Genomic DNA, 16,115 nt, shown 5'->3' with positions numbered 1-16,115 from the left:
ATGTAGCAGACTTGCTCAAATGAAATGTTTGCATAAATCAGCATATAAAGTTGATGACATTTAGTCACAGTTAATATCCTGCTCATCACACTCATGAATTCAGCTTTAAATTCTGTCTATATAAAGAGAAAAACAGTGGTATGGTAGATCCAAGTATCTCACTTTACAAACCAAAAAATAAATATTCCCATGTTTCCTTTTTGGATAAAAAGGTGCAATCTCAATGCTTGGTGGTAACTTGCCATGTAGTTATATAGCTATTCCCGTACAAAACATACAGATGCGTTGCTACAAACACATCCACAAGGGAAAGATGAGGGAATGCAGAGGGAAGGTAAGTGCTCATGAGGCATTGCTGGTTGGTTAGCACCTGGAATTAAACTGAGATTCCTCAGATAAAATTTGGGCTAAAATAAATTGAATAGGAAGTCTCTAATTAAGACTGGAAGTCAGTAAAAGACTTGAAGTCAATCTCTATTTTCCACTATCATTAACAACCTGAGTAACTGCGGCAGAGTTAAAGTACCTCTCCATAAAAGTATATAAAATCCCAAGCTATTTGACAAGGCCATCGAAGACTAGATGCCCCGTTTCACTTTGAAAAGGCATTGTATTAACTGCAAAGTGCTAATTAGTTCTTTAGCAACCAGCCTTCTCACGGGCTGCAGTCGAGGAAGGGTTCCCCGTTCAGACCAGAAGTTGTCCGGCATTACAGCCTTTGTACACGCATCAGGAGCCAGCACAGAGGTCAAGCACTCTTTAAGAAGGATCACAACAGCATTTAGTCCGTGTTAAGCCTGTAATTCAATACCAATACTTTCTAATCAATACACTACTGCACAGCGGTAGCTGACAGAGCTAAACTGATAGGATCTGCTCAGCTAACATACATTTAAACCTAAATAGAAACATTTCACTGGAGTTTATCTTCGACAGTGAATGAAGACCCACGGAGGCAATGAACTGTAACATACAACCAGAGACAATGGAAAAGATTACTGAAGAAAAGCACCATTAACATACCGAAAGACAGAAATAAAATTAGCAATGCCATGCAGATCTCAGAGCATGAGACCTGTATAATTCATCTAATTTCTCTTACACAGCATTATCTTTAAAATAAAACAGTTAGAACAGTTCAGTGGTGTTACCTTCCCACATTATGGGCTGCCTGGTTTAGCATCACAGTAGACACCACATTTATTTCCTGCCTCAAAGTATAGCTACGTGTCAAAAGATGAGGAGGACCTTGTTACACAGGATCCTATGCACCTAACTTGCAATGGAGGAAATGCTCCGTTTCCTTATTCACTGGCCTGCAAACCACTTTTGACCACATTTATGATCTACTAATGCCATCACAGTTTACTATGATACTATTGTGGAATTTTGAGGCCCTCAGAATGGCTCTAAAAGAGCATAAATCTGAAACTGTCGAGTGAGAAAACACTGTATTATCACTGACCTCATATGTATTACCCTGATGAGCAGAGAAGTGAGTATGTAGTCTCCTACCCCACTTCTGGTTTTCATTCCAGGTGCAAAATTAACTTTTTTTTTCCCCCTCCTGGTTTTACAAAAAAACCACACCACTAAAAATGACAAAAGTTATACTGTATTATGGGGTTTATTTTTCATAAGTACACTGCCAAGATGTTATAAGTCAAAACTTCTGAACGATACTCAGCTATCCTGCCACTGAAGAATATTCCTGCCTTGTATAAATTCTTTACACTACAAAAGTGTATCAGCTTATGCATCCACTTTGGATATTAATGGTCTTGCAAAAAACTATACTGATTGCTAGTCTGCTCATTAATAATATCAGATCTTCCAGTTATGCCTTTGAAAAGTAAAGTTGAAATAAAATTGAAATAGATACTATGGCATGACACACAGCTCTCAAGATCTTCTATGTGACGACATCAAAAGTTATTGTAATTTATATTAAGACTTGAAGAAATGATGTCTCTCTCTTTTCCCTCCCAATCTAATGCCCACGTTTCAATGAGTGCTGCTGACAGCGTTTGGCAGAGCTGTTTCAGTGCTTTGACCTGAAACCAGAAAGAAAAATCTCAAGCACGTTAACAGGTTAAGTGAGATAAAACTCCAGTCCTCAAGAATACAGAGATTTTCAGCTAAAAATTTTAAGATGAAAATGTTACTTCCATAAAAATCTCTAACCTTTAGGACCGCACCTAAATAGACTGATGACAGCTTTTTTTTTTTATTTTTTAAATGAAGTTCCAATACAGTCACATAAGACTAGCTCCCTCCATGTAGACACATTATAACTGAAGTAGACATTGCCTTTGTTCACTTGTCACTACATAAACAACCCCATTTAATTATTTTTAAAAGCTACTTACAGGTACAGAAATGATTATATAAAAGACGTGAGGCTAAAACTCAAGATGAACTTCTCCTCGAAAAATTCTCTTAAATATCCTAGAATTTCAGTTAATTATTCTGTTGGGACCATGTCATCTTAAACAACAAACAGCTCTCAGTTAATTGTCAGGCATGCCACTGTCTCTCAGTACCCAGAATTCCTACATAGTTCAACAAGTCTCCCAGTTGATTTTCAGAAGCTCTTTTAAAACTGCTCTTTCCTGAAATCAGAAAGCAGAATATACACCTATGCCATGTACCATTCTAATCCGACATGAGTGAGGATCTTGCTTGAATACTCTTGTCTACAATCTCATGTCATTACAGTCAAGACAAGGTAGCAACAAAGTTTACAAACTGTTGTCCACTCCGGTCTGCAGAGCCCCAGAGGACCTGTTCATCTTCCCAGTACTACCTCTTCACAGATATTTCCTTTGCCCAGAAGAAACTTCTGAGGACAGTTGTGATTTTTTTGTTTCCATTCCCTCTTCCCCTCCAAATTTCTTTTGAATTCCACTTTATGCTTTACTTAATACCCACATTTTGTCAAGACCTTTTCCATTCATTAGCAATAACAAAATTTATTCACATCACCTAAACTGGACAAATAAAAAAGCAAAGGAGAACATAAAACACAGAAGCAAAAGAAGCAACAAAAAGTAATTCAAATCAATTTTCTAGCACTACACCAAAGATATGTTGGAAAAAAAAAAAAGAGAAAAAAGTTACAAGCAGTGTTGTCAAACAACATGTAACCAAATAAAGTAGTGTCTATTTTCTCCTTACTACTACACTGATCATCATTTAACCAAGATAAAAACCCAAGTTGTCTGTAAGAATCTGCATGAAGGAAAAATTAAGACATCCACTGTTCACACAATGATCTTTGATTTTAGGCAATCACAGAATTTAACACTCTCCATGAATATAAATAAAAAACATGCAGGAAGACATTATGACAACCTCATCAGACATTTATGTTACACCTACATGTTGTCTCTGAAATGTAACAGCTTTTTCAGGCCAGAATATGAAAACAGACCTTTAAAGCTTATATAATTTTGAAAAAGAGCACATTTGTACAATCATACCTATTTCCACATAGCGGTTTGGAAGGTCACGCATTTCACTGGCATGCCGTTCTTTTACTGAGCAAATCTAGGAAACAGAGATTTGGATCATTATGATGAACAAACTGTAACTCCTAAAATTATATTAACTTTTCCCATAAACTCCTTTTCTTATTAAGGCATTCTCAGCCACACATTTCTGCATTTTGAAAAACAGAGGCTGTAAAACAGTGACTGATGAAGAAAACCAGACAGGAAAGTTGTAGCTGTAGTCCACAGCCTTATAAATATACTGGGAGAGGAGAAAGAAGACAGATCACATGAGAGAAATCTGAAAACAACTGCCCACTGTGATTTCTTCATAGTAGCATATATGCGAGTTTGGTTTGGGTATCTTTTCACACTTTGTGTCTCATTACCTTAACATTTTAGTAAGAATGTGCTATTGCAACTTCCAGTAACAGGAGGAGAGTACGTACATGTAAAGAAATACAAATACCCAAATGTTGTGAAGAACACACAATACAAGGGAAAAGACAGGTGCCAAACTTATGACAAACCTCCTCATTTGTAAAACTCTAAGTTTAATGCTCCAAAAGCTTTTTACGCTTCACCTACCTCAGTTTAACCTCCCTTTCCATCTACTGCTACCAAACACTTTTAATTTCCCACTGTGCAGTGATGTAGCAGTCTGTTATTAGAAAACAGCTAACAGCCTTGTAACAAACTCATGTCAGGTGTTGGTCTGAACACATCATAGTCAGTCTGCAGTGCACAAGTTCGAAATGCCAGTTCCCTGCTGAAAGCAGAACACCCCAAGCAGCCTGTCCCCCACCCCATCCCTTTTTTTTTGCTTCCCATAGTTGACCAAAATTATGTGGCTGTTTCAGCAGTCACAACCTCCTCAGCCCCCCAAACAATCCCCTCCAAAAATACCTCATAGTAAGTTGTTCTTCCTTAATGCTAATCAAAAGTAATGAATTCAACTGCCCACTAAAAGCTTTCAAAAGAGGAAATCTCTCCAAGGCACAGAGGAGAGAAGTGTCCCTGAGGATTACATTCGCTGCTTGCTCACACAGAGAGATCTATCTGACCGCTTGGTGTCTATCACTCCTCCTCCTCATGAGGGTCAGTCCAATGACATTTCTATGGCAGCAGGAGTTCCGCACACTGTAGTCAAACCAAATTCTATTTTTTTCGATTGTCTTTGCTTTTCAGAAATAATCCTCTGTTTGTCTGCGATAACAGCAAGCATTTATTACAAAGACAGGTAATTGCACCTTTACTGAATTTCCCCAGCCAATAATCAGCGTCAAATTATCCTTCCAGCAAAGGCTGCAGGGATACATATCTGGGCGAAGGCTTATGTCATCTCGAGGTACATTGGTAATTCTTTGCTTGGAGATCATGTCAAGTATCTTCACACCCTGAAAGTTTAAAGATAAAAAAAACTTTATTCAGTATGACAAACTCCTACTCACCACATCCCATATTATTCTGTAGGCTTAAGGCAGTCATAGCAGTTTATGGCATAAGTTTTAGGGTAGGGCTGAGTGTACCAACAGAAAAACCTGGTGATGCAGAGATCCATCTTACCCAGAAGATGACAGAAGGACTGAAGGTATTAGAGTAAGTTAGATATTTTAAGTTCACATGCCCAATGAAAAGATACAATAAGTGAATGAGCGACAGATTAGCAACTGTAGTCATAAATCAGTTCAGCCTGTTGGACTGAACTACAACTGGAGAAATGAAAAAATCCCAGCTCTTCCACAACAGCCCCTGTAGAGAAGCAGAAATTTCCACCTTGGAAAAAGAAGAGATGTGAAGCAACAGCTCATTGAGATAAGCGAGGGCAATCTGTACTTCTCCAGAAATGCATTTCTACTCTTACATTAAAACAGAAAAGCAAGCATATTTAAATGATGCTTGGTTTTATATACTGAGATTTTTCACTGCCTCCTCAGGAAATCTCCTAAACTAACAGAACAAAAAGTTTAAAGAAAGGAAGATTAAAGTCATTTGAAAGAGAGAAAGAAAAAAAAAAAAAAGAGCCATTAATCAGATTTTTCCATGCCATTTAGAAAAGGTGAGCTATAACCTTTCCAACAGCAAAATGGAGATTAATTTCATGTTAAGTAATGACTTGTTCTTAATGATTTAAAAACAAAAGCCCCCAAAATAAAACAAAGCATTTTAGTAGGTATTACCTTTAAGCTCAGTGAGCAGAAAAAACAACTCTTATGATCACAGAAAAGGGGATGGAAGGGACCTTGAAAGGTCAGTGTCCAGCATGCCATTCCACGTTAGGATTTTTCTAGTGACAAAACTGATTTAAAAGATTCCCCTGCCTGTTTCTGTTCCCCCCCACTGTGAGTTTCTATGTCCCCAGCTGCACAGATTCAACTGTTTGTAAGTCAAAGAGTCTAAACATGGGTTTCATGGTCTAAGCCAGGTTTTGCCTTTTTTTATTCTTTTTTTTTTTTTTTTTTTTAATCACAAGGAGCAGTAAGTGGTATGGGGGTGGGTCAGGATTTTTTCCCCCAGTGATCTTTGTCACTGAAGAACTGTGAGTGTGAAACACATTCCTATTGGCATCAAGGTTTCAGAAAAAAAACTTACACACGGCATCTGCAACATACAGAGCCCAGATCTCAGTAATAAACAAGGAGCTTATGCTTTGTGTTTTATAAGCTCATCTGATAAAATTTGAAATCTTGCTTGAACTGCATTTTAATAAAGTTGTCTTTTATTAATGTTACCACTTTGTCTTCCAGGATGATTTTCAGATAAAAGTGACCCATACCACACCTTCTGTTTCTCTACACAGCAGCAAATCCTACATGGGATAGATAGATTACATTTAAATGCCTTTCAAACCAATAATATAGGATCCTCTATAGTTAAAAGTATGCCATTTGCATCATGAACCAAAAGGACTTCCAGAGTCAAATTCCTATCACAAAGGAGCCTAAAACCTGTTCAAACAGGAGTCAGGCAACCTAATGCCTCTAAGGATTTGGTCCTCAGGTATCCCAATTTGTAAAACTCACACTCTTGGCCACAGAAGAAGGAGAAAATACGGGTTACCCAAGCATCTGACAAGCAGAATTAGACCTTGCCTAAATAACCTGAAGCCTGTCTCAGAATAGCCAATGTCTAACAAGCTCACATACAGCGTGCCAAAAAAAAGAAAAGGCATAATAAAATAAAAATTAGGAAATTAGGTAGCCATGCAGAGAGAGTTAGAAGCAAGGCTATAAAAGATTTTCTCTGACTTTGATAGGAAAAAAAGAAACACAAAACCTTGCTAGAGGATGGAGAAATTTTTAAAAAGGTAAACGGGGAAGGGAAAGGCCAATAACCAAATATATTAATCTTTTGGAGGGCAAGTGTCATTTCATTTTTCATTGAAAGATAGGCCCTGACCATGGCTTTTTGTCTCTGACAGATGGCTCTCAACATTTTATTAGTATTCTGTGTTCTGATGTGGCACATCATCTCTAGGGATAGCTCTCCTCAACTGTCCTATCTATTCCCAGCAGATTCACCTAGAATATATATTTTAATTGTATGGTTCTGAAAAGAACAAAACCTTCAAAAGAGCTAATGTTATGACGATCAAGCACTCATTGAAGTTTCAATTCTAACGCAGTTATTAAAGTGGAGCAAATACACAAAAGTCCACTTCTAACAATTTCATATCAAAGTGGTTTTGAAAGGAATAAAAGAACAACGGCTTTAAAATATTTTAATAAATGCTTCCCTTCAGGAGGGAAAAACAAGAGAAGGAGAAAAGCTAGTGTTTCAGAAATACTTTCCCGACATTTTAAAATAATACTTTGGAATTTAGACATGATACACACTTAAAAACATATCCCTCACTGCTGAGCTTTAGAACACAGACCTTGACCCATCAATTAGATATACAGTGATAGGTGAAATGCAACACTCAGCATGAAAGCAACGGTTCCCTTTAAAATATGAATTACACTTAGAACAAAAAGGGCCTATTTTCTCCTAAGTCTTGCCTTTTCTAGTGGCCTACCAAAATAAGAAATTTTTACTATCATTTTTTATAATCTGCAGTATTAGAAGTGAATATGATAATGTCACATCAGTACAAATGACAAAATCCAGACAGATTTGGGGTTTTTTTGGGGGGGTGGCAGGGGGAATGATGTTCTGTTTTTTATATAAAGAAGAGTTACACTGGCATTCCTTACTTAGACAGTTTGCTTCAATAAATTGTACTGGTCAAAATTCTGCTATACAATAGTGTACAGTAGTGACCACCCCAACAGTGGTATGTAGAGCTACTTTTCTTAATTTCTTCAGCAGTGGCAATCATATGGACAACACTGACTAGCCAGCAGGAAACACCAGAAGGAAACTGGATCTAAAATACTATGCCTTTTATACCCAATTCTTCAAATGTACCATTTTTCAATTTTGACAATTAACATTGAAACGTTTCAAGTATCAGCATATGTAATGCAGCACTACTTTTGTTCATTTAATAGAGGTGACAAATACTTACCATATTATTGGCCCAAGCAATTAAGTGTCCTCTCCACTTTACATTTCTTATATTTCCTTCCCCTTCATGTAAAACCGAAGGCTTCCATCTATTCATCCAGCCTCTCTCATATAACAGCAACTATGAAGAAGTGCAACAAGAAATATTTCTGTGACACAGTTCTGTATGTAAACATGGGAGGTATGTTTTTGCTTCATTATCCCTTACTCTGCTCGGATTCAAGGGCAACAATAAACACACACCTACTAAAAAATCAAAGCAAACACAATCAAATATTTTCATATAGTACCTATACATTGGGAATCTTGTATACTACAGCATTTAAGTTATTTTAATAATAATATTAATAAGCAGGCCTTCGATCAAGTTTCTCCAGAGAACGGTAAGTATAATTATTCCCATTTTAAGAATAAAGAAATCAAGGCTTTTGAGAACCTAAGCTTACAGCACTAGTGACATCGCTTCAGAAAGCTGGTAAAGAAACCAGGGCATCTCACACCCATCCACTGATCTGGTGATAGGCTCCTTCTTCCCCTCAAAAAACAGGAGATAGAAAAAGTGTGCTGTATGCCTGGTGTAGCCAAAGAAAATTATCGAAGACCCCCAAGTCTCTGGCCTTTTGCTTGGCCCCATGTGGAACTACACGCCCTTCAATAGGGCTCTAGAAATGCTGTGTGTTAGTCCCACACGTGCAAACTGCACTGTACAACAAGCACTGACGATCGTAAAACTTCTGTGATGGGCAATCCCAGGCTTCACAAATAAGGAAGGCATTTTAGAAAACCTAAATGCACATAAGAGATGTTACAATTACTTTGAAGCGGCAAAGAAAAACTACAACTACATGCAGACAGTTTGCATGACAGTCCAGCTCTTTTATCAGTTTCCTGTAAGGTTTAATGCATAATGTGCACAATGACCATTAAGAGGTGTAAGATTGCTACCTGCAAAGGACTTTTACCATGCTAAAACCTAAATTGAATGCCTACGTTGCTAATATTTCCTGACATCCAGCTGTGCGTGCTTTTTTATACATGGGTTTCCACCACCTGTATTTGCATAAATACATCAAATGATAAGACACTAGTTGTTTAAAATAGCATCTTTTAACAAAACAAGGGATTTTTAAGGCAACTACACAGCCTGCCTCTCTCTCCTAAAGCCGCAAGATGGCACCAGAAGACAAGTATTTGCTGCAAAAGTTTAAAGCCGCCACTATCTAGGATAGTCTATGAGAAACTTTTGTGTGATGTGTGCTCCAGACATTAAACTTCTCACTCAAACGTATCTTGCACTTCAACCCCACCCAAAATGACTTTGTTTCCTTCACACAGCTCACATGAAGGCCACCTTTTAGACAATCTAGGGTTACTTTTTCCACCTACAAAAAGCTATTCGATAAACCTCTTACAGAATACCCTATTTTACAGCAAGACACTGAAAGCAGGGGTAACATCTATGCTCATAAGGCAGTGCTGCCATACAGGGGAATTTCCACCAGTAGGTGGATGTGAAACACGGGAGCAGCCCTCAGCCCAAACCAATTAGCTCCACTCAAAAGCTGAGTATGTCATTAAAAACTAAGTGCTGTGCTGATCCAGACTGGACAATTACTTTTTTCCCAGTTCAAACACTCCTAAGGAGAGGCCCAATGGCAAAAGGACTGTCACCTGGATGCCTCTTTCAATACCATCCAATAAAGACAGCAGCAAAATACATAGTATTTTCATCTGGACGTAGTGGACAAAGCTGCGAAAACTGATGGGGATGATGTGAAAGGTTAAAACTGGCTGACATCAATGCTATTAACTGAACTGTGAATATTTTCTGCTTGTAGCTGAATTGTGACTGAAGTTTGTTAAACACACAAGATCCACAGTGAGCTTGGAATGACACTTTGCAGCTCTTTTGTTACTACTCGTGGTTTGTGAACATCATGCTTTCTCATGACTCCCTACCTGAGTAAGAAACTGCAAAGTAAAAAAATGAGCCGAGAGAGAACTGATGGGGAGAAAATAAAGCAAATAAACAAACAAACAAAAATCCTGCTTCAGTCTATGCTCAACTCCAAGCACATGCTTAATTAAATTCTCGGACTAACGAAGCAGAAGACAATAGTCTGATATTGCCTGTAATAAAGATGGAAAGTGAATCTGAATCACTGCAGCACCCAGAATTCCCTGTTTCACGACAGCAAGTGCAACAGGTCCAACACTGAAGCCAAAGGACACTCAACATTGTGGCTTCAAAAAAAAAATATTTAATCTCAAAACATGCTTTACTAATCTATCTACAATGCAATTATCCACATTTTGTTGATACACATAATGTGATTATTCTTTGCTCCAGCAATGACACCTAGAAACAGTTACTGAACCCAGAACTTTGCTATGCATTTTGGAACTGCTATCCTGAATGCATTGCTCTCAAAATAAGCAGCCTAATTTATTTCTTAGTCTTCCCTTCCGTCCTCACATTGAAATGTTTATCGCACCAGAAAGCCATTTAAAACTTCAAGGGAAGGTAGACGCATAACAAAAATCCACCATTTCTGGAAGGGTTCCTCCTAACGCCTCCCTCTCTTTTTGGTAGGGGAAAAATATTTGAGGGCTTCGTTTCCCATAAATCCTGTATTTTGGCAGTCAGCATTCACAGTACTTATATTTCAACAGCAGCCACGAAAATAACTTCCTTGCATTCTCTGCAACAGTTTATTCCCCTTTTTGATTTGCTCTGGTAAATCTTTCCAGTCCTTTGCTACAATACAGTAGTGCTTAGAACGCACTTCCCGCATCTCTTGCATGTACCGCAACAGGATAATATAGGTAAAATAAAATAAAATAAACCTTGACGTCAAGGGTCCTGACCCACACTCCTTCATAATACATTGCAATCTCCTGATAATTCACTACTTATTATTTTGTGAGTCTTCTTAACTGCTTATGCTTGTCCACTGGATCATTAAGAAAAAATGACACACTGAAATGCATGAGACAAGAGGACAGCGCAGGACACTTCTTGGTTTTAAAAACAAGTGGATACAATTCTCTTGGATTAGTGAATACATGTCTCTCTATCTTTCACTACAAGGAGATTAACCTTCTCCAAAAAGAGCTCAAAATTCTATTTTAGAGTGCATCCGCTAAAGAGAATAGACTAGTACTTGTATTTAGTGGAGCCTCTCACGCAATTAGCATTAACACTAATTACATGTAATCCCAGTCTTTAAACTATGTACAGGAATCCTCAATCCTCTGAAAAAAAAGAGGCCAAGGATTGCAGCTTTGGTAGTATCAATATGGTGAAGTAATTCAATTCAATTTCATCCCACTAAGAAATACCACCTTCAAAACACTGAAATAAAATATGTCTGTTCTCACACAGTGAGAAGGAAACACACTTTTACTGAAGCACTATGCACAGCATCATTACTTTGTTTCAACACAGCACCTTCTCTGTGAAGATCTGGAGGAGTTTTACAGACAGAAAAGGCTGAAACTTCAATTTGTAACTGAAAAGCCACCCTTCCCTTCCCTGTTGCAGCACTGTTGGATTAGTTTTTATTTCACAAAATAAGAATTAGAAAAAAACTTCCTGTATTTTCCTTGTCGTGTTCTTTCTTTGCCTGAGTGTGAACACGTGCCTACCTGTGGCATTTGTTCTGGTTTTTGGTACCTGTGTCACCAGTTCTCCCCTCAGCCAGGCAAGATCACAAAAACCTAAAATGCTCCTGACATGGTTACAAGTGATCGTTATAGATATTTATTGTTTTCAGCATAAAAACAACATTTACAGGCACAGCCAAGATTAACAGATATCCAAGAGTAACGCAGAACAGCATGCCACATGAAGACTTACTGTTTAATCGTGCATCCCTAGGAAAATATATAGCAACAATAAAAAATTATCACTTCTGTTTGGAACAGCTATGGACTGGATGAGCTCAAACGAGGCAGAGAATAATGTAAGCCTCAAGTTTTCAGCCGAAGATGAGTTTTCAAAATATCGTCACAAAAGGCTGTTGTTTAAGGAGCTGGGGTGTGGATGGAGGGGAGGGCAGGAGGTGCAGTCAAGGGAAATCAAGCAAGGAGGCAGTGGCAGACAACCGCAGCATTGGGAGGTAAGTGATGGCAATGGTGAGATGCAAAACAGGAGCTGATGCTCCTGTTCACAGACAGAGAAGTTGGAAATTTTGAGATGTTTAAGACAAACAAATGCCATAGGACTTTTATTAGGCTGTACTTTTAGAAACTCAGCTGCTAGATTCCAGCTGTCGCCTGTTCACAAAGAGCTACAGAATTAACACCTTGGAAAGCAAGTCCTGCAGCCTTGCAGGCTCTCACACATTTTATATATTTAGATCCTCTTTGCTTGCCACCTCAGGCAATGAAAAACTTTTCTACACATACACTGGCAAAACACACAACTATAGATTACAAGCACACAGGATTATGATCCATTCTCTCTTTACACAAACCAAATTTGTTTGTTACAGCACAAGGAGAATATTTTGTTTTTCACGATAAAGAAGAAATGCACATCCAAATAATAATAAAGAAGAAATGTAAGCCAAATAATCTGCTTATTAGGCAAATGACACAACACTACATATCAAAGTCTCATCTGCTCAATAATACGGGATACATCTGCGCATTATACATGGTGGCACGCAAATCACAGACTTGTATTATTGTGGCTTCCTTGCTGCTACAATTTGTTTCCTGCTTATGGTAAATTATCCAATGCATGGACAGAAATTGCCACAGTATTTACTTTTTCTTCACTTAAACCAGACCTTCGAGTACTTACTGACTGACATTTTATAGCTTACAAAGCAATCTGCCGTTTTTGTCTGGTACTCTTCTACCCAACGTAATGCCAAACAGCTGACTATCTGCTTTCTAAAAATGGACTGTGCTGCAAACAGCATCCTGACAATTTAATAATTTGTCAAAGTAGTCCGACCAGTTATTATGAAGTATATATCATAGGGTTCAAAGGTAAAGGTCATCTATTTACTCACAAAGCAAAGTGCATCTGCTGACACTAAAAAGCAGACAATTAAAAAAAAATAAATTCAAGACATTCCCTGGCAGACTTGACTTTAGCATACAAATTCCACTACCCATAACAGCAGTTGCAGATCCCTGAGAACACTATTTTCCCTTCCTGCTTGTGCATTGTTTGCAATCACTATCCCTCTCTATATGACATTGCTCCACATGGAGTGGAAAGGAATTTAGATCACCGTGTTTTGCGTCTCAGGCTGGAGACACCATGGGTCCAGCCCAGGTTTCTAACACTGAAATAGTACGTTATGGTTTATTTCTTATTTTTTTTAATGAGAAATTTGCCTCAGATAACAGTAAATTCTCTCTGCTTTTGTAACAGACAAAGAGGAGAGAGTAATACTTCAGCATGGGCATCGATATGCTTAGATGTTAATTCTGGGCGAATAAATAGGACAAAAATGTTGAGACACATCTGCATTTGAAAACCAGTTCTTCTAGTGTATCTTCCCCAGCAAAACAAACACAGATCCCATCAAAAATAGCTTTTTATATCTATTTCCACCATGTATATACACACATAATATAAATATATTATGTGGATATAGACACAGTTAGGTATAAAGATGTGACTGCTGACAGCCACGGGGTAAATTTTCAGTTTTATCTTGGTTGCCTAGCCCTTAAAATGTTTCAGATTGAATACACAAATCAACACTTATTATACAAAATGGATATCCTAGGCAAATGAGGAGGCCCAGCCCTTCAAGATACTAAGTATCCTACTCCCATACTGGCTTCAGAATGAATTTGCTTAATTGTGCTGTGTCCCCACTACCATGATGGGCAGAGAACCCCACAAAAAAAAAAATTCATTAGCACACATTCAGCAGACTGACTCAATCACTCCAAAGGATTCACTCTCCTAGACGTTTTACTAGAAAAACCTGTATGTCTTGTCATTGATGTTAATCAAAACACGAAATAGGAAGTCTCATCAATGCCTCTGCCAAGAAAGCAACCTCAAGTTGTCCCGCTCTCCTAAGTTATCTTTACATAAGACGCCGTAGCTGATACCTTGACTTCAGAACTGAAATATCCTTCAGTCTTCTCTCTTTGTTAGTTCTGCTTCTTTAACCCTCTGGATATAATGGCTACTTGGACATTGCAATAATGTTCATTTAGTTGATGCATTGGGAAAGACCAGCACTCTAACAGTTAAATAAAGAACACCTTGTTTTCAGCTTTACCACCCTCATTTAGTTGGCTTTTACCCTGTTATTTTTTAAGATTAGACCCTTTTTTAAAAGGTAGAAGGTTATGGCCTTCAATAGCATGGTATTTGTCTTTTCCCTTGGTTTGAAGCTCTATTGTCTGCTCTGGACAGGAATGCCCTGTTATTTACAATATACGGTATTATTTCAGGGTGACCATCATCTGCCAAGTCATCACAATGGTGCTATAGTTAATTGCAGATATAAGGGGGAGGGGAGCAGGGAAGCACCTCTATTTAGTATGGTACCTATTGCTTCTCACTGCGATCATGTCAATGTTTCCCTAGTACCTGCCTTGTTTCTCGACACACGTAACATTCATTCATTGAAAAAAAGGGGGTGAAAAAAAAGCTTTCCCAGCCCAAAACAGAAGGCAATGATACTATCCCAAGCTTAATGAAAGCTCTTTACTTTTAAAAACTAGTGCCTTTGGAAGCAAAGCATTTAAATTAGTTAATTAGTTTGTAACACGATTTAGAAAAAAACCGCTCTTTAGCATTGGACTCTAGTAGGACTCTAGTACATGCCTACTTAAGCAACTGTATAAAGATATGCACAGTAGAGTTAAGCTTCCAACAATCTGAAATAGTTTAAACAGTTACCCCAGGGAGCACTGCTTGTAAGTCAGCTTTAGGTCAGGCTGAGCTTCTAAGATGTGGCAAATCTCAGCATCACACAATTCACCCAAGTTCCAAACATCCACCTGTGCTGGGAACCGAGGACCTGAACAGCATGTCCCCGAAGCACGTCATTTAGATGTTTTTCCCTCCCTCTCTACTTTTTTTTCTTTTTTAGACATTGTTGCTCACCTTGAAGATTTGCAGAATGTTCTGCTGTCAATCTTTGAACTGAAAAGTGCATTTTTTATACATTTTATATTGTTATGACGAACTGCACTTTTCCAAAAATTTGAGGAAGAGGTAATTTACAGTTATAGCTTTCCCATCCCATTCATTAAGGATCCTACTGAGGCAGATTCTCAGCTATAAAATTAATAAATTTAAACACATCTCAAAGTGTTTTTTTGAGATGAGACAAAACAGTGTTAAGATAAGAGGGGCAAATCCTTGCTTCCTGTGTGCATGTGTGGATTGGCTTCTTTATGTTTCACTGTAAACCAAAATCAGCATGAAATTGTAGCAGGAAACCAAGAACTTCCTTCTCATATAATGTTTACAATGCAACTAGGGAAGCTTGACAAAGTGACCATATTCCTTTCTGGGTCCTTTTATCTGATCAAATCATCTTCTCAAACAATTAAAAAATGCCTCAACATTTAAAATGCTAATATACATTATGTCACCATCTCCCAGAACAACAAAAAACAAAGACAGACTCGGAAACCATTTGGGTGAAAAGTTCACAGACTTCACACTATGTGATTCCAGCTCAGGGAAAGAGCATAGCATGAGGACCTTAAGCAAAGCTTTTCCCTTAAGCTTGATGCAAAATGAGGATAGCCTTACCTGCATCCTTAACCGCTATCCCTGCCTTGGTGCGAATGGGGAAGACAAGCAGCCTGCCTCCCCACCACTGACAGCTATCAGCTATGAAGTCGCTGTGTCCGTGCAAAGGCTAAAACTGCAGAAAGCTCAGAAGCCACAGGATGTCCCGTCCTGCCCCCTTCCCTGAAGCTCACCCAACTACATAACTTCCAGACACAGCGAGAGAAATGCGAGGTCCGCAGCCTGAGGTGGTATGCTTCAGCCTGCTTCTCCTCACTCATGCGGACCAACTCCCCACTGCCTGCTGCCCCCATACAGCTCTTCAGCTTTACACTTAAGGAGAGATGTTAATAAAAAGCAGGAATGTTTTCCAAGGCCTGTTTCTT

The 16,115-nt window shown here is 38.4% G+C and overlaps 1 protein-coding gene across 2 annotated transcripts in view; it reads right to left on the bottom strand.

Moving 5' to 3' along the window:
* Positions 1-16,115, bottom strand: part of VPS41 (VPS41 subunit of HOPS complex) — a gene marked incomplete at its 5' end in the record, with an annotated part of 113,483 nt that overhangs the window by 44,548 nt on the left and 52,820 nt on the right. For both annotated transcript variants that reach the window (XM_082479886.1, XM_082479885.1), the window contains 3 exons: positions 3,483-3,549; positions 4,742-4,888; positions 8,002-8,121. In XM_082479886.1, the coding sequence (XP_082336012.1) occupies positions 3,483-3,549; positions 4,742-4,888; positions 8,002-8,121 (334 nt within the window). The remainder of the gene's footprint in view (positions 1-3,482; positions 3,550-4,741; positions 4,889-8,001; positions 8,122-16,115) is intronic.

This window comes from Vanellus vanellus, assembly GCF_965231255.1.
Source record: "Vanellus vanellus genome assembly, chromosome: 2".
Taxonomy (NCBI): domain Eukaryota; kingdom Metazoa; phylum Chordata; class Aves; order Charadriiformes; family Charadriidae; genus Vanellus; species Vanellus vanellus.
The sequence above is the reverse complement of the archived record's forward strand: the minus strand, read 5'-3'. Positions and strand labels throughout refer to the sequence as shown.